The 17952-nt window shown below is 47.8% G+C and overlaps 1 protein-coding gene across 1 annotated transcript; it reads right to left on the bottom strand.

The window, feature by feature from the left end:
• Positions 1-5842: 5842 nt before the first annotated feature.
• FRAT1 (FRAT regulator of WNT signaling pathway 1) lies at positions 5843-8401 on the bottom strand. Its single transcript, XM_060125809.1, has one exon. It carries the CDS (start codon positions 8233-8235, stop codon positions 7393-7395), a length of 843 nt encoding a protein of 280 aa, XP_059981792.1. The 5' UTR covers positions 8236-8401; the 3' UTR covers positions 5843-7392.
• Positions 8402-17952: the final 9551 nt, after the last annotated feature.

Genomic DNA, 17952 nt, shown 5'->3' with positions numbered 1-17952 from the left:
GGGGAGGGGTAGGAATTGTGGGTGGTCGAACAGGATCTGAACTCATGACTCTTAAGCTGAACCTCTTACCTTCTGTCTGAGCCTACCCACACATTTCCTCATGAACCTCAGCCCCAGCTACCAATCAGCCATTTGCAAAGGCTGTAGAGAGCAGAGTCCTGGGCCTGGGGAAGTGTCTGTGCAAAGGAGGCATTGGCCGTTCCCAAGGTGTTGTGGCTTGGGATAGCCCATTCCTAGTACTTGGCCCAGGGATGATTGTGGCTGGGATATCCCTAGTCCCTTGGAGTGGATGGGCACAGAACTGAGGACATGGGCATGGGCAGAGTTGAGACAACTCCATCTTCTGAAGGATCCAAGGTCTAGGTTTCCCTGGTAACATTCTGCAAGTCTTGAGTCCAGAAGGACAAGAGTAATAGGGAAGTTGCAAGGAGCTGGTTGTGTGAGTGTGTGTGGTCGGGGAGGGGCTTGATTAGGAGTTTCATGTGGGAAGTTACAGGGACCGCAGCCTGGTGCCTCTTAAGTGATTAGGAGTTGGAAGAGAGATTAGGGCTGAAGATAAAGACTTGGCAGTTAGGGTTAAGAGGGGTGGACGGAGCCTGGGAGATGCTGTCAGTTGGGAAGGAAAAACACTAGCCAATGTACGTAGTACTTACCATGTGCCAGGCTCTGTGCTAAGCACTTTACAAAGGCCAATAGTAGAACCCAGAGAAGCCAAGGGAGGCTGAAGGGTGAACTGTAAGGGATGGTTGGGTATGTGTGTCTACATGCACAGGTGCACACACACAAACGCAGAGCTATAGCTATGTGATCACTACGTATGCCCTCTGTGGTCAGGTCCAGGGTATATGGAATCAGAGCTTGCTCCGTGACCTTCACTGTTTTTCTTTAATCCTGAAGTTATTCAGCTTCTCTTTATCAGCACCGTTAAGCAGTGTGTTTCGAACATCTGCCCTGTGAGTTCTTGCTCTGCTTAACCCAGCTGAAAAGAAGAACTATTTATGGTGCATTTGGAGAAAGGTGATTATGACTCCGGTGTCTGGGGAGGATTTTCAGGAAAACCTAGGAAACCGAATCTAATTTAGACAGTAAAAAAAGAAACGGGCAAAAGGCAGGGCAAAGGTAACAAGATGATAACCAGCTTGTGATTCTTTTTTAACCCACCTAAATCAATAAGTCAAACAAACTCCCTGAACAGCCTATCAGTTGTGGGTGGTGAATTTTACCTCCTGTGAGTCAGTTAATTGATAAAGCGGAACAGTTAATAAACTTTAGATTTCATTCTATTGTAGCATAAGGTACAGAGAAGAAGGATTCCTTCACACGAAAACATACCCAGCCATCTCAGGCGTGAAGGGTTATACAAGGTTGTTTCAACAGCCAGCTGGTCCCTGGCCTCCCTGTGGTAGGACAGTTTGTGACTTAGAGTGCTGTCACAGGGGACAACCACCTCTAAGGCCTCCCTGAGTCCTGCCCTTCAAACCTACCCAGACTGAGCGCCCCATCCCTTCGTGCCCCCTCTAGGAACCTTATCCTTTATAGCATCTTCCCTTCAATTCCACCCTTTGCCACTGTCCTCCAACCACAGTGGGACGAGCGCCGGTCTCTCCTGCTTGAGCAAAGCTTCCTTTGGTTCTGTTTTCCCTTTTTAGTTGCTGTCCCTCCTTTCCCATCCTCTCCTCTAGGCACCACAATTCATCATCTGTACCCCAAGCACTCTCTTAGCCTCCACAAGTCTGTTGAAGTTGCCCGTTTGTTTGCTCTGCAAGTATTTACTAAATGCCAATACCCAGGTGTTGTTACTAAATGCACCTATGTTTCAGACAGTGGCCTAAGCATTTTTACTAGCATTAGCTCAATGAATCATCACAACCTGATGAGGCAGGAACTTTATTATTATCAGACTTGGCGGACAAGGAATGGGAGGTGAGAGAGGGTTAGTAACCTGCCCAAGGTCACAGGAAGGAGCTTTAAAGGAAAGAGCTGAGATTGCGACCTAGGCAGTCTGGCTCCAGAGCCTGCATTTTAACAGCTATCTGGTGCTGTATTGAGGACTATGGGTTTTCTTTGCGAAATGTCTCCTTTCTTGTCTTTTTCTGTCTTTTTGCGCCGAGACCCTTATCACCTGGTGCCTAAACTCTTTGAGAAAAGAAGACATTCACATATGAGCCCCTGAGATAACCCTATAATGACAGTAAATAAAATGAAGAGTGAGAACAAAATGAACTTGAAGATCACCTCCTGTGAAGAAGTTGCACAATTTTCTCAGTACAAATTATAGATGGGAGTGGACAGGGCAGGCATGAAGACCTACAGCTGAGCACTGAATTTGATTTAGAAGGATTTCTGGTAGGAATGGGGGAGTTAAGAGCTGTGGCTTCAGAATGCCCTCCCCACAAACCCTCCCCCCCCCTTTTTTTTTTCCTCTGTACGCTGGCCTCTCACTGCTGTGGCCTCTCCCGTTGCGGAACACAGGCTCTGGACGCGCAGGCTCAGCGGCCATGGCTCACGGGCCTACCTGCTCCGCGGCACGTGGGATCTTCCCGGACTGGGGCACGAACCCGTGTCCCCTGCATCGGCAGGCGGACTCTCAACCACTGTGCCACCAGGGAAGCCCAAACCTCCCCTTTGTGATATTCCTGCTGCCCCTACTCTACGAGTCCCAGTCCTGAGCTGTTTTCAAGGTTTGGCTTGAAGGGGACCTCCACCCTTTTCTGATTAAACCTCTTCTAGACTGATTATTCCCTTCCTCTACTCTTCCCTTCGCACTTTATACAACAGGGGTGCATGTTTAAGAAGCGTCTTATCTTCAGAGCAAACAGGTTTATGCCTTTTAAGAAACATACTGAAGAAGTCAATAAAAGGCAGGATTTTCCACAAAAGACTTAAAGTAGTGGCCTTAACGCAGTAGCTTCCAGGAATGATGTTTTGTTTTATAAGAGTGTTTATTGGCTATTTTGCTTCTCATACATGAGCTAATTTCACCTTCACCGGATTCTTCAAGGTAGGTGCTGTACTTATCCCCATTTAGCAGGTGAGTTAATTGAGATTATTGAGGTGAAGGATCCTGTCCCAAATCACACAGCTAACAATGCAGGGCTGCCTGCAGAGCCCACGCTCTTATCTATTACACCTCCTGAGACACATTGTTATGGGCAGGTCATTTGTTTTCCCTTCAGTTATGGATGGAAAACCAGGAGGAAGCGCTGCGTGGGAGAGTTTTGCTGCTTTGTCTGCACCAGCCTTCCTGGCGTTCAAATGGAGTGCACCTCAGAGTGGAAACCTCCCTGTGCTTCCATCTCTAAATGAGGGGGTAGCACTAGACCACTGAAGGCTGAGCTCTCTCGGGGCTGACATTCTGTGATTACTGAGCATCAGTGGAAGAGGGGGGAGCTAATTGAGTGAGTTGGTAATTTGGTTGCCAGGGTAACTCTTTCCTGATTGGAAGGTAGGGATCACAGGGTTTGACACAGACTTTGCTGGATAGGAAAGTGGTGTCTGATGTGCACTCCATATTTCTGCTTCTGAGCTGGAAAAGGAAAGAGCAAAAAAGGGTAAAATAGAATTCAAATATTGTAGCATTGATGCCTAATTTAGAATGAAATCTTGGGGTGGCAGACTCTGGAGTTCTTTGTGAGGTGTGGCATTCTTTTCTCCAAATCACTTATTTGTCAATTTCTGTCTTTTAGTTTATTTAGTGTTTTTTTCATTGACTTTATAGCTTTGGTCTTTTATCTTACCCAGGCCATTTTCTGTGGCCAGCTGTCTTCATAGGATGCTGAACATAAGAAAATGGTTACCGCATACCTGGCTTTCCCTAGCTCAGCCTAGGGATCTGGGGCATGGTTTTCCAGGGTTCCAATGGCAGGATCATGATGTTGGACAACTGCAGGGGTATCATTTACATCGTAGTATATGTGTGGACTTCTGCAGTGAACAATATTGGACTATGTATGATGGTAGCAGGCTATTGGAAAGAGGCCTGAGCTGGATGACCGGAGACCTGGGTTCTAGGTTCTGTTAGGCCTTTGACTTCGTAAATGACTTTGTAGGTCACTCTGCACTGCCCCCTTCCTGGAATATTTTTCCACCTATAAAATGGTCTAATAACTTTCTTTTTAATATTTATTTATTTGGCTGCACTGGTCTTAGTTGCAGCACGCAGGATCTTTAGTTGTGGCATGTGGACTCAGTTGCGGCACGTGGGATCTAGTTTCTGGGGGCGCAGAGTCTTAGCCACTGTACCACCAAGGAAAAATGGTCTAATAACTTTTAAAAATCATTAATGTAAACTCTGACTTATTCCAAAAGATGTCTTGGGGGTGACTAGTAAGATCTTGCAGGATTTTTAAAGATGGACGGTTTACACCCTGTGATGGTTACAGGGTTATAGTGCAGTTAAAGCATCTCATAGTAGGCATGAGTTTTCTCCAGTCTTCCTTTTTGAAGGAGGGGGTTGTATTACGTGAACCCTATGGTTGAGTCTAGCCTTAACCAATCATTACAAGAAGCCAGCACGTTTGGGGCAGTGGCATTGAATCATGGCCATCTTGGCCCTGGATTGCTCCTAACTCTTTGACCTCCAGGAAATCCCACCTCATCTAAGAAGTGAGGACTTCAGGGCTCCTCCAATGCCAGGGGAAGTCGGCACCTGACCACTTTCCTTTCGCTCAGAGCTCAGAGGTGGTAGCCCACTGCATTGTTAGAGGCCCCCCTTCCTCAGTTTGTGTTAGAACCTCCATAGTCACCATCCCTTTGCTGGGTGGCACTGGACTGAGTCTTCCACAATCCTTCCTGGGCAGGTTGTGGGAAATGGCTGGCTTGGTGTGTTCTGGAGGTACTTCTCAGAGACCATCAGGGTCTGTGTGTGTATTTGAAGAGAGAGAATGGGGAGGTATAAACAACAGGCATTGAGTCCAAAGGGGAGTTAGAAAATCAGGTCTCTAAATCATACAGCACTCAATCCAGAAAGCACTTGTGGGATCACAGCATGCCCTTGTTTTATGAGAAACCGAGGACCCAGTCGATTGGCTACCAAGGGACAGTCCTGGGAAGGAAGGGGTAGGACTGGACTATTCATCTCCAGGATGTGCCAGTCACAAGGAGCCTTTTTCTCATCATCTCATGTCTCATCTGTTGTACCGATGAGGAAACCGAAGCTCACAGAGGTTGAGCAGCTTGCCCAAGGTCCCCATTTAATAAGGGGACCTGAACCCTGGATATCCTGTTGCCAGCATGGCTCCTTCCTGGAGGAAACAGACCAAAGTAACTGAGAACAGGAGGGACAGAGATGGGCTGTTCCATCACTGCTTAGGGAGAGAATGGGAGTGAACGTGCCAAGGGCAAAGAGAGGAGTCCTTTCATACCCTCCCAGTTGGCTTTCCCACTGCAGGTTTGCATCCTGAGCAGTCCCTAACCAAGGGCTGCCCCAGCCTAAAGGGCCACCTTGTGGAACAAGTCCACTTAATGGCCATAGAAAGAAAAAAGTGATAAGCCTCCCAGTCTGAAGTGACTGACTGATCTGATGTCCTTTGTTAATACAGTCAGAAGGAGCTTCTCCAGCACTGACTAGTAATCCAGAAGGCTCTAAGGCTTTAGTGAATGGGATTGGTCCAAAACCTGACCTCGCTTTCATTTAATTTCATGCCAGCACCAATACACACCCAGCCACGCAGGCCCTGTCTAACTAGTGAGCTGCTCAGACACAAAGGCGCTCTAATTACCATCCACAAGCCAGGCTGACAAGGATTTCAAGTGTTTTCATGTTTATGGAGATCAGAGAAACGTGTTCTGTGCATCTCTCCACCGACGACAAGTATAAAATAAAACCAAACAAAAAACCCAACGCATTTATTAAAAACAGATTTCAGTTAAGTTAACATCCTATAATCAGGATAGCCACAATTCCAGACACTCCGCTGCGAAGTGTAGGTATGTCAATAGCCACATCTGGATGATGAACATGCCATTGAATCTTATAAAACTAAACCACCAACAATACCGTCTTAGATCCTTCAGACTGAGTCAATGTTATGTTACAAGCACTTCACCAGGTTCACAATGGCAAAGCCTGCAGCTTCTCCATTTGGAGGGTCACATTTTCTACTCGGTTTCCTTCACTTACAAAGGCGAGCTGGCATGGCTGGGGGAGGGGCAAAGGGAGGAAATCAACTCCATCTATCCCGGGAATTGCAGCTGTTATTGCAAAAGGCCCCGGAGAGCCCATTATAAGCTGCTGTGCTAGGCTGTGTGTCCCTGGAGTGCCCCATCACGTGGTGTCTCCTCAGCCCCCAGCTCGGGGCCCCCAGGAGCGCCAGCGCCACCCGCTAGAGTAGGACAGCAGAGCCGAGGGGAAGAGAAGGGACCCGAGGCCACTTCTCAGGGCAGTTTCCGTGAAAGCCCGGGGCGCGACCGCCCGCGGGAGGCACCGGCGCCCAGCACGTCGCCGCCTCCTCACACCCGCGGTGGCAGCGGTGCGCGTGTCCTCAGGAGACTCCAGCACTTGCAAAACCCCGCGCTCTACTCCGAGCACAGGCGGAACCTGGCGACTCTCCCCTGCTGGAGCCCCGCAATCTCGTGTGCCCCCAGGAAACAGTGATCTTGAACCCGAGAAGGGGCGGACAGGCTGTGAAAATACACTTTCGAGGGGACCGAGGGTTCAACTCCGCGCCTTGCCCTCCCCTTTCCCCAGCACCTGTCGGCCCCACCTCCCATCAGCATCACAGGCGCACCGCCTTCCCCCGCCACTCAGAGAACTTCAGGCAGTTGCAAAGCGGGGGCAGAGAAAAGGTTACGTCTATTCAATTCCCCAAAACGTCCTTTCCCGGTGCCGCGTGTTTTGTATCAAGAACCAGCACCCCAAAATACACGAGATGGGTTTTTTTAAGTGTCGTAAAATTTCAAGTCTGGCAGTTTGAGGTACTCCCTGAAAGGATCTACACAGGTTCCTCTCCCCCAAAGTGGATCAGGAACCAGCCCTGGAAAGGTAAAGCAAGTAACTGGGATCATCCTCGTCCTTTGGGCGTTCGGCGATCCTGAGAAGCGTGGGCTGTGACCACATGGTCGTCAGGCTGGAGGGCCCGGAGAGGCTGCGTGGAACTGCACGCTGCGCCACCAGGACTGGTCACGCCGATGAGGAGTCCTGCTGACTGTGAGCTTGGGGTGCGCTCTGTAATCTGCCTTAAATAGGACCAACGAAGTCTTGTTTTTCAACCACATCGGGGCCCTCGACCTCAGTTCCCACGAAAACATTCGCGATTTTTCGATTCCTCGTCTTCATTAGTTATTTTCACGCTTCCAAAAGCGCGAGTTCACCAGTCTGAGTAGAGACGCAGCCCTCAGGGGGAACCCCTTGCCCTCCAGGCAGAGGCTGGCGCTGTGGCCACTCTCGGGGTGTTAGCTGCCGGGGACTAGAACGCCGTCGCCAGTTCTGAGCTGCGCCCTCCTTCCAGACGAGCCAGGGTCGCTGCAGGCCGGGCGAGGGCTGCGGGGCAAAGGGGGCTCATGCACTGGGGCCGACAGAGGGCCCACGAGCTGGCGTCGGGGAAGTTTTGCGTGTAACTGCAGCCGTCGCGAATGAAGCCTCCGCACGGCCTCCTTGATGAGGTTCCCCGAGATCACGAGCTGCTGCAGAAGCCGGTGCGGGTCGTCGTCGCCAGTGCGGGCTTGAGGCTGTAGCCCGCGTCGCTGCTGCAGGCGGCGGGAGGCGGCGGCGTCCCGCAGCCATCCTCGCCGGCAAGGACCCGACAGCGGCTGCGGGGCGCCTCGCTTGTCAGCTCCCGAAGGCCCATCAAGGCTGGGCTGAGGGGGCAATGGGGACAGCGCGCTGGGGCCTGCGGCGAGCTCGGCCACAAAGTAGGGCGCAGCCCGGCCCCGCACCCGGCCACGGTCCCCGAGGGCGCAGCGCAGGGCCCCCGGGGGCGCCGGACCCCCAGTCTCGGCCGAGGCGGGCGGCAGAAGCAACGGCAGAGCCGGGGCTCGGGCCTTGTCCGCCCGCACCACCGCCGGGGGTCGCGGGGGCTGCAGTGGCGGCCCCGGGGGCGCGCACGGGGAGGCAGGGCGGTCCTGCGCCGCGTCCAGCTGCAGCGTCTCGCCGATCTGGGCCACCAGCCGGTCCACCTCGCCCGAGCCGCCCAGAGTCACCGACTGTTCCAGTAGGAGGAAGCTGTCCTCCTCCTCCTCCTCCTCCTCCTCCTCTTCCTCGCCGGCTTCCTCTTCCTCCTCCCTCCGGCACGGCATGGCCCCCCGCGCGGGCACCCGGAGCTCTGCGGGAGTCGCCGGCGGCTCGGCTGCCCCCGGGGCTCGGTGGGCCGCGGCGGAGCCGGGTGCGGTGCTGAGGCCGAAGCCGGAGCCGGGGCGGACGCGGAAGCCGGAGCCCGCCAGGCACTCTCGCCGCGCGCCAGCAGCCGCGGGAGCCGGAATCCTACCGGCTCTGGTTGATTTGTAAACAATGGGTGACGTTGCAGCCGGCCCCTACCACCGCGCCGGGGAGGGGTTGCGCCGTACCGTTGAGGGGCGGGGCGCCCTCTGGGCAGGGGTCCCGGGTGAAGCCTTGATACCTCTGAGTTCTACAGCCCTGAATGCTGTCTGCGGGGGGCACTGGGGAGCCGATCCTCGCTCTCTCGGCCGGGCGTGATCGGTATTTCCAGAAGATGGACACCGGCGTGGCCTCTGTTGGTTTCTTCCACACACAAGCAAGGACACTTACACCCACACACCCACACACTTCTCTCCCTTAGGCGCGTCAACTCATCTGTTTTTGGCATTTGCACCTTTGAGGTCCGGGATGCTGGCAATTTGGGAAGTGATGGCAGAGCGAGTGAAGCGAGTGACGGAGAGGAGAAGGCGTCAGGCTAGGGATCTGTCTGGAGATTAGGCAAACGAAGCTGAAAGAGATGAAAAGGAAGACGGAGACCTTGTGGTGCGATGGGGGTGGAGGATTGGGAATTGGCAAAGAAAGGCCACTGATTAACGTTTTTTTGATCAGGAGTGTGGGTATGTGGGGACCTGGACTGGGGCTGTCATTACTGGAGAGGAGGTTGCTCGTCTTGGGAGGGGCGGCGAGCTAGAAAGTTCTTTTAAGAAGAATGCCTCAGCCCACTAGGGGAGTATCCTTTCTGAGGGGGTAGCAAGAGAAGAAAATGGTCAGCTATTTGGATGGAAATGGAGATACGGCCTCCGTAACCCTTCATGATATCATGGTTAGCTTAATGATTAACCAAGACTTCATTTTTTAACAGAAAGAGGTAGAAAACGATCCTTTACCGTCACGTTGCCTGGAGGTTTAAAATCTTTATTCAAGATCCCAAACCCTCAGGCCTAACTTCCAAACATTACACTTGTAGGTAGATTTTTGGTGGACCAACCTTTACAGGGAAGGGATAGTATCAGGGTGATGGAAATATTCTAAAACTGGATTATGGTAATGGTTGGACCATTAAGTTTTAAAAATCATTAAAACGAGTGAATTTTATGACATGCAAATTATATGTCAATAAAGCTGTTTTAACAATTAGCTGCAAAGCATGCACACACAAACACAGAAACCAGGCAGTAGAGAGCTACTTTAAAGTGTGGAGCAGGGGAGTAGCATGATTTAGAAAGAGAGAGACAGGAGGTTGGGGATCCAGATAAGTAGAAACAAGGGTCTTGGTGGGCAGTTCCAAGATGATAATTACAGGAGAAAACTTTTCGGGAAGAATGGGATGGAGGAAAGAGGTGGGAAGTTGTTAAAAAAAGAGTTGGGCTTATTTTTGTCAGCTGTGGAGGGAAGAATGTGAGAATAAAAGAGGAAGAGGCAGTTTGAAGAAGCAAATGAATTTTTTTTAATTAATTTATTTTTGGCTGCACTGTGTCTTTAGTTGCGGCAGGCGGGATCTAGTTCCCTGACCAAGGATCGCATCCCGGGCCCCCTGCATTGGGAGTGTGGAGTCTTAACCACTGGGCCACCAGGGAAGTCCCCAGCAAATGAATTTTTAAATCTTGGGAATCGAGACTTCCACAGGGTGTCATAAAAATCATCACCTCCTTTTAGTGGATTCCTTAAGATTTTCTATATATGAGATCACATCATCTGCAGACAGAGATGAGGTTTTGCTTCTCCCTTTCTAATCTGGATGCCTTTTATTTTTCCTGCCTAATTGCCCTGGCTGAAACCCCTAGAACAACGATGAAGAGAATTGGTGAGGGCAGACATCCTTGTCTTATTCCTGATCTTAGGGAAAAGGATTCAGTCTTTCACCATTAAGTTTGATGTTGGCTCTGTTTTTTTTTTAATTAATTAATTAATTAAATTTTGGCTGCGTTGGGTCTCCTTGCTGGCTTTTTTTTTCTAGTTGCCATGAGCAGGGTGCTACTCTTCGGGGTGGTGCAGGGGCTTCTCACTGTGGTGGCTTCTCCTGTTGCAGAGCACAGTCTCTAGGTGCGCAGGCTTCAGTAGTTGTGGCACGCAGCCTCAGTAGTTGTGGCTCATGGGCTCTAGAGTGCAGGCTCAGTAGTTGTGGCACATGGGCTTAGTTGCTCTGCGGCATGTGGGATTGTCACGGACCAGGACTTGAACCTGTGTCCCCTGCACTGGCAGGCAGATTCTTAACCACTGCGCCCCCAAGGAAATCCTTGGCTCTGGGTTTTCATAGATGGCCTTACTCAGGTTGGGGATGTTCCCTTCTTTTTCTGGTTTGTTGAGCATTTTTTATTATGAACGGGTCATCCTCTCTATTTCTTTATTTGAAATATATTTGACATATAACCTTGTGTAAATTTAAGGCATCCCCTCATTTACAGTCATTCATTTGAGAGTGTGGTCAAAGCAGCACTTATTAGCTAGAATATTCTGAACCTAATTAGTTAAAATTTTTAAATGAAAATAATTAGCAGCAGTCTAAAATTTTTGTTTTTATTTTTTGATTCAAAATTTGTAAGCCTAATGCATGCATCGTTGTGTGTGTGAAAATGATACAACCACATTGGGAAAAGTTCTGACAGTTGTTTTTTTTTGTTGTTGTTGTTGTTTTTAAGAATTGATTTTAGGGCTTCCCTGGTGGCGCAGTGATTAAGAATCCGCCTGCCAATGACTACTGATCCTACGCTCTAGAGCCCACGAGCCACAACTACTGAGCCCACGCACCACAGCTACTGAAGCCCGTGTGCCTAGAGCCCGTGCACTGCAACAAGAGAAACCACCTCAATGAGAAGTCCACGCACCGCAACAAAGAGTAGCCCCTGCTCTCCACAGCTATAAAAAAAAGAATTGATTTTATTTTGTTGAGTGGATGCTTCCTCTTACAGTGATATATGTTTATTGATATAGAATGATGTCATACTGTTTTTTTTTAATTTTTAAAAATTTATTTAATTTATTTTTGGCTGCATTGGGTCTTCCTTGCGGAGCAGTGTTCTAGGTGCGCAGGCTTCAGTAGTTGTGGTGCACGGGCTCTTCCCAGACCAGCGCTCAAACCCGTGTCCCCTGCATTGGCAGGTGGATTCTTAACCACTGCGCCACCAGGCAAGTCCTATATCTTGATATCTTGATTCCAGGTTTCCCAGGTGTATGCATGTGTTAAAAACTCATTGAATCGTACACTTAGAATTCACTGTATGTAAATTTTACATGAAAAGTAAAAACTACACAAATATTGATTTCTAGTTAATAGGCATGCTGGGTGAAATATACTGATGTTTGCAATTTATTCTCAAGTGCACAAAAATGTGAGATGGATTGATATATAGATAGAAGGATGGTTAGGACAGGTAGGTATATGATAAAGCATGTATAGTAGAATGTTAATGTCACTATATAACCCAGCAAATCCACTCCTAGGTATATACATGAGAGATTTGAAAACATGTTCACACAAATATTTGTACCCGAGTGTTCACAGCAGCATTATTCATAATAGCTCCAAACTAGAAGAACCTAAATGTTCATCAGCAAATGAATGGATGATAAAATGTTATCTATTCATACAATGGAATATAATTCATCATAAAAAGGAACTACCTAGTGTTATATGCTACAGCACGAGTGAATCTTGGAGACATTACGCTAAGCAAAAGAAACTAGACACAAAAGGCCACCTATTGTATGATTCCATTTATATGAAATGTTTGGAATAGACAAATCTTTCTATCTACAGATAGAAAGTAGATTAGTGGTTGCCAGGGTTGGGAAGAGAGGGGAATTAGGACTGATTGATAATGGGCATGGGATTTCTTTTGGGGTGATGAAAATGTTCTGCAATTAGTGGTGATGTTTGCACAATATAGTGAATACACTTAAAACCACTGAAGCACACACTTCAAAAGTGTACACTTTAAAATTCACTTTAAAAAAAATTCACTTTAAAGTGAATTTTATGTTATGTGAAGTATAGCTTAATTTTTTAAATGCTAAAAAAAATGTTAATGGTAGAATCTGGGTAGAATTAGGTGCTGGGTAATAGGGTTGTTCATTGTTAAATTCCTTCAATTTTGTTGACTGAAAAATTTTAGAAAAAAATAAATTAAATGTTAGGAAAAAAAAAGCCACAGAAAGGGGGTGATTACTTTTGTGACTGCTTTTAGAACTGCCCAGGGCACAGAGGGCTGGCTCCAGGCTGACTATTGGGAAGGAAGGGAGAAACTGTACACCCTGCTGGCATGTTACCTAATGCCTGACAGGGCAATCCTGTGGATTCACACTCCAGGGTTGAAAAGATGTAGACAATCTGCTGCGCGTCGACTAAATTCTTGCCCAATGTGGAGGATTTCCAACTGTATGGCAGGATTGGGGCTTGCCACTGTTTTAGAGACCAGCAGCATCCCTGAGTGATGGGCCTTGGAAGCAGCAAAGCAGACACAGGCGTGCTCCTTTTCCCCTCCCTTCATTGCCCTCCAGCTCCCAGACAGGGAGGCTCTAGGAGCTGGGCTGGTTGGGGAGGAGGGATTTGTACTGAGAGAATTTAAGAGATTAGGGGATTCACACTGAGATGCAAAGAGGTGCTAATGAGTTATTAAACACCTCTCTGTAGAGTAGCAGCTACAGAAAGCTGGAAACACTGGGAAGGCAGAAGTTGAAAATGTCTTAGAGACTGCTTATGGGGCAGGGGAGATAACTGTCCACTGGTTAAATGGGGTGCTAGGAATAGTCAGGTCTGTAACTCAGTAGTTAAAATGGATTAAAGGATTGGGCTAACACTGGTGCAACAGTGTGGAGTATTTTGCCATTTATAAAAGTAGAAAGGACTCAAGATTGGAAAGAAGGTTTAGAGGGATGCAGCCCCAGCGGTGGAGACTGGAGTAATGTACGGAGTAGAATAGGGTCCCTTCCAAATTCATGTCCACCAGGAATCTGTAAATGTGACTTTATTTGGAAATAGGGCCTTTGAAGGTGTAATCAATGTAATGTGAGGTCGAACTGGATTAGGGTGGGCCCTCATCCAGTGGCTGGTATCCTTTTAAAAGAGGGAAATTTGGACACAGAGACACACAGGGAGGATGCCATGTATGGACAGAGGCAGAGATTGGAGTGATGTTTGCCACAAGCCAAGAAACACCAAGGATTGCCAGCAATCACCAGAAGCTAAGAGAGAGCATGGAGCAGCTTCTCCTGCCGAGTCCCCAAGAAGGAACCGGCCCCGCCAACCGAAACCTTATTTATATCAGACTTCTGGCCTCCAAAGCTGTGAGAAGATAAATTTCTGTTGTTTTAAGTCACCAGGTTTGTGGTAATTTGTTACAGCAGCCCTGGGAAACCTAGTGCAAGCAGTTTCAAGGAATTGTTTAAAATGTGTAAGCTATGGAGATTCAATGGAATAACTGAAGGCCTGAGAGCCTCTCTGATGGATTTTGAGTTATACTAGGCCCAGCCAGATCTACCATTAGAACAGGAAAAAAGAATGAAGAGATGAAAAGACAAGGGGCCACTACACCCTCATTGTATTTTTTAAAATATTTATTTATTTATTTGGCTGCGCCGGGTCTTAGTTGTGGCAGATGGGCTCCTTAGTTGCGGCTCCAGGGCTCCTTAGTTGTGGCATGCGAACTCTTAGTTGCAGCATGCATGTGGGATCTAGTTCCCTGCCCAGGGATAGGACCTGGGCCCCATGCATTTGGAGTGTGGAATCTTATCCACTGCGCCACCAGGGAAGTACCCCTCATTATTGTATGTTTTTGTTTTTGTTTTTTAATCTGGTTGTGCTGAGTCTTAGTTGTGGCAGGCAGACCCTTTTTAGTTGCAGCTCACAGGATCCTTAGCTGCTCCAGGGCTCCTTAGTTGCGGCAGGCGGGCTCCTTAATTATGGCATGTGAACTCTTAGTTGTGGCATGCATGTGAGATCTAGTTCCCTGACCAGGGATCGAACCTGGGCCCCATGCATTGGGAGTGCGGAGTCTCATCCACTGCGCCACCAGGGAAGTCCCCCCACACACACTCATTGTATGTTGATCATGGGTAAAAAAATGGCCATGTCAGGAACACAGGGACTATCTCTACAGGGACTATTAGGATGATCCTACATAGGCTGATGCAGTTACCGCTCTTATTTCTGGGACTGTAGAAAAGACTGTACTGCCCTTGCCAAACCATGGCAGTGGGAATGGAAAAGTAGATGCTCGAGCTTACAGAGTGATTGGCTAGAGGTGTCAAGGGAAGACAGTCTCGGATCTGCAGAGGCTTTGTGTCTGTCTGGATGCCTGAGTGTCAACAGAATCGGAAATCAGGAGAGACATGGTCAGGTAGTATAATTCAGAATCTTTAAAAAAGACTTTAGTTTTATTTATTTGAATAGATAATACAGCCACGTGGTTCAAAATTCTAAAGGTCAAAATGAGTACAGTGAAAGAAAGCCCTCCCCCCATTCCTGTCCCCAGCCACCCAGTTTCCCTTCCTGGAGGCAAACTATATTAACATTTGTTGTATATTCTTTTCAAATATATTTTATGCATTTACATATATATTTTCTATATTCTGCCTTCGTTAAATAGTAGTTATTAACAGAGGCTGCAGGTTGCCTCCCAGTTACTATCCTTCCCTTCAACACCAAGTTGTAGCAGCACCAGAGCCATAGGCCACATTTTCCGGCTTCTCCTACAGCTAGATGGGGCCATGTGATTAAGTTCTGGCCAGTGAGGTGTAAGTGGGAAGTGTATGGTATTTTTGGAAAATCTTGCTATTAGGAAGGGGGCCAAGTGCCTCTCTTTTTCTTTCATCTTGTCTCCTGGAATGTGGATGTGATAGTTAGAGCTCTAGCAGCCATATTGAACTATGAAAGAGCAGTGAATTTGAAGGAATCTCAAACGAGGTCTGAAGACACAAATACAGTCCTAGACTTCCTGCCTCCAGATCTCTTCTATGTGAGAAAGAAATAACATTCTATCTTTTTTAAAAAATTTATTTACTTAATTTACTTATTTTTGGCTGCGTTGGGTCTTCGTTGCTGCGCACGAGCTTTCTCCAGTTGCGGCGAGTGGGGGCTACTCTTCGTTGAGGTGCACGGGCTTCTCATCGCGGTGGCCTCTCTTGTTGCGGAGCACGGGCTCTAGGCGCATGGGCTTCAGTAGTTGTGGCACGCGAGCTCAGCAGCTGTAGCTCACGGGCTCTAGAGCGCAGGCTGAGTAGTTGTGGCGCAGGTGCTTAGTTGCTCTGCGGCATGTGGGATCTTCCCGGACCAGGGCTCAAACCCGTGTCTCCTGCATTGGCAGGCGGATTCCCAGCCACTGCGCCACCAGGGAAGCCCAACATTCTGTTTTGTTTAAGTCAACCAGGAACTTTTAAAAGACAATGCAAATATAATCAGAAAGTCTTCAAAGGTGATTTGGAGGGCAATGCCAGTCAGGCAAGGCCTGTGGGAAGTACTCAGATCAGGAAATGAAGCAGATAATAATAGTAACTACCATATATTGATTAATTTTTAACAGTTTTATTGAGATATAATTTACCATAAATTTCACACATTTAAAATGTACAATTCAATGTTTTTTAGTATATTTAACAGAGTTATGCAACCATCACCATAATCTAATTTTAGAACATTTGCATCACCCCCCAAAGAAACTTTGTATCCATTAGCTATACAGAAAAGCACTTTACAGATATTATTTTCTTTAATCTTCCAATAACCTCTGAGTTTAGTATTATCCTTTTTCATGGATAAGAAAACCTAGGCCCAGAGTTAAGAAAAATTGTGCAAGGTCACACAAACTACCAGAGCCAGAACCAGGATTCAAACTCAGTTTTGGTTGATGCCAAAGCCTGACCTTCTCAAACCACTACCCAGGTGCTGTTACCCAGGTTCTGCAATCTGGTCATTTTAACTCTGCCTGGTTCTTGTTCGCCAAGATCTGTTTCTTTCCTCCAGTGCCTCTGCCAGTTTTCATGCCTCATTTCTGGTCCCGTTGCCCATGCTCTTCATGTTTCCTTGACTGGGCTCATGCAACTTGTGTCTGGGCCCTAGCTTCTTTCCCTTTAATCCACTCTTCTGGCAGGTCAACTTCCTAATGCCCAGCCCTGCTCAGGTTACTCACCACCCCCACTCTGAATAGGTCCACATTACGTCCTGAGTAAAACCCTCAGCTTCTTAACATGGTATTCAGAACTCAGAGGCCTGGACCTGGTCCACTCATCCAACCTTATCTTGACCCTACAGAAGCCCTTTGCTCTTGTCACACTGGGCCCTTGCCAGCTTCCAAATGCATCTAATATGTTCCTGTCTCCCCATGTTTAGTCCTGTTCTTTTTGCAGAGAATGTCATCCCCCCAAATTTCTACCCATCTAAATCTTACTCAGTCCAGCTACAAACCTCCTCCAACAGGCAGTGGTTCCTCCTGCCCTCTGCCCTCCCACCCCATTCAGTTCCCCCAGTGGGGCTCTTACTGCCTACTTCCTTTCCGTATTTACTTGGGCTGGCCTAGGCTATAAAATCCAGAGTCCTCTGATTGGCCAGAGTTATTTTGCCCACTCCTTTAGCCAGAGATGGCATCAATGCCACACAAAACGCACAGAGGATAGAAAAGCAGAGGACCCCTAAAGTGATGCTGGGTGCATTGAAACAAAAACCTATGTCCAGTAGTGGTGGGATGTGGTTTCAAGACCCGAGTGACCTCACTATTTCACTTATTACTTCTTTGATTTATTTGATTCACTTGTTCCTCTATTCATTGAATAAATAGTTGAGTGAGCAAAATCAAATACACTCCTTAGCCCACAGAACATACAGTCTTGTGGGAGAAGCCAAAATGAATCAATCATATAAACAAATCTAGAAATGCAGCAAATATAAAACGGTAATCTGAGACACGGTTATTGAATCCTCCCGAGAAGGTTTTCAGGTTTTCTAATCCACATGATTGTGTAAATTATTTTAACTGGGTGACAAGCTTTTAATTTCACAATTAAAGTGGTCCTTTAAATTTGCATGTTCCAGCAGAGGTACCTTTGGGTTTAATTCACACTGAAGTGTGAATGAATGAGCAAGGCAGCCCTCTCTTCCTACAGCCTTGAAAGAAGATGGATCCTATGGTTGAGGATGACTGCAGAGGCCTAAGCGGGCTAAAGGACAATTTCCTTTCCTTTCTGATTTTGATTGGGGGACACTTTGAAGCTGCCTCTGAAGGCTCCTGTCTACAGGACAGAGAGGTGGGGAAGCCATTGGGCCTTTGCTGACCTTCACCCTTCTTAGTTGCTATAGAAACTTTATGTGCAAAATTTCTCTCTATACGGAAACAGCCTCCACAAGAATGTGTTATAGTGGCAGGAAAAAAGGATCCCTCCAGGCTTCAGCTCACATGACAGTGGAGATAACACCCAGCATGGAGAGTTCATAATGTACTCGTTACCCTTCTTAGTTGCTATAGAAACTTTATGTGCAAAATTTCTCCCTATACTGAAACAGCCTCCACAAGAATGGGTTATAGTGGCAGGAAAAAAGGATCCCTCCAGGCTTCAGCTCACATGACAGTGGAGATAACACCCAGCACGGA

The sequence above is a fragment of the Lagenorhynchus albirostris genome, chromosome 16 (genome assembly GCF_949774975.1).
Source record: "Lagenorhynchus albirostris chromosome 16, mLagAlb1.1, whole genome shotgun sequence".
Classification (NCBI taxonomy): Eukaryota; Metazoa; Chordata; class Mammalia; order Artiodactyla; family Delphinidae; genus Lagenorhynchus; species Lagenorhynchus albirostris.
The sequence above is the reverse complement of the archived record's forward strand: the minus strand, read 5'-3'. Positions and strand labels throughout refer to the sequence as shown.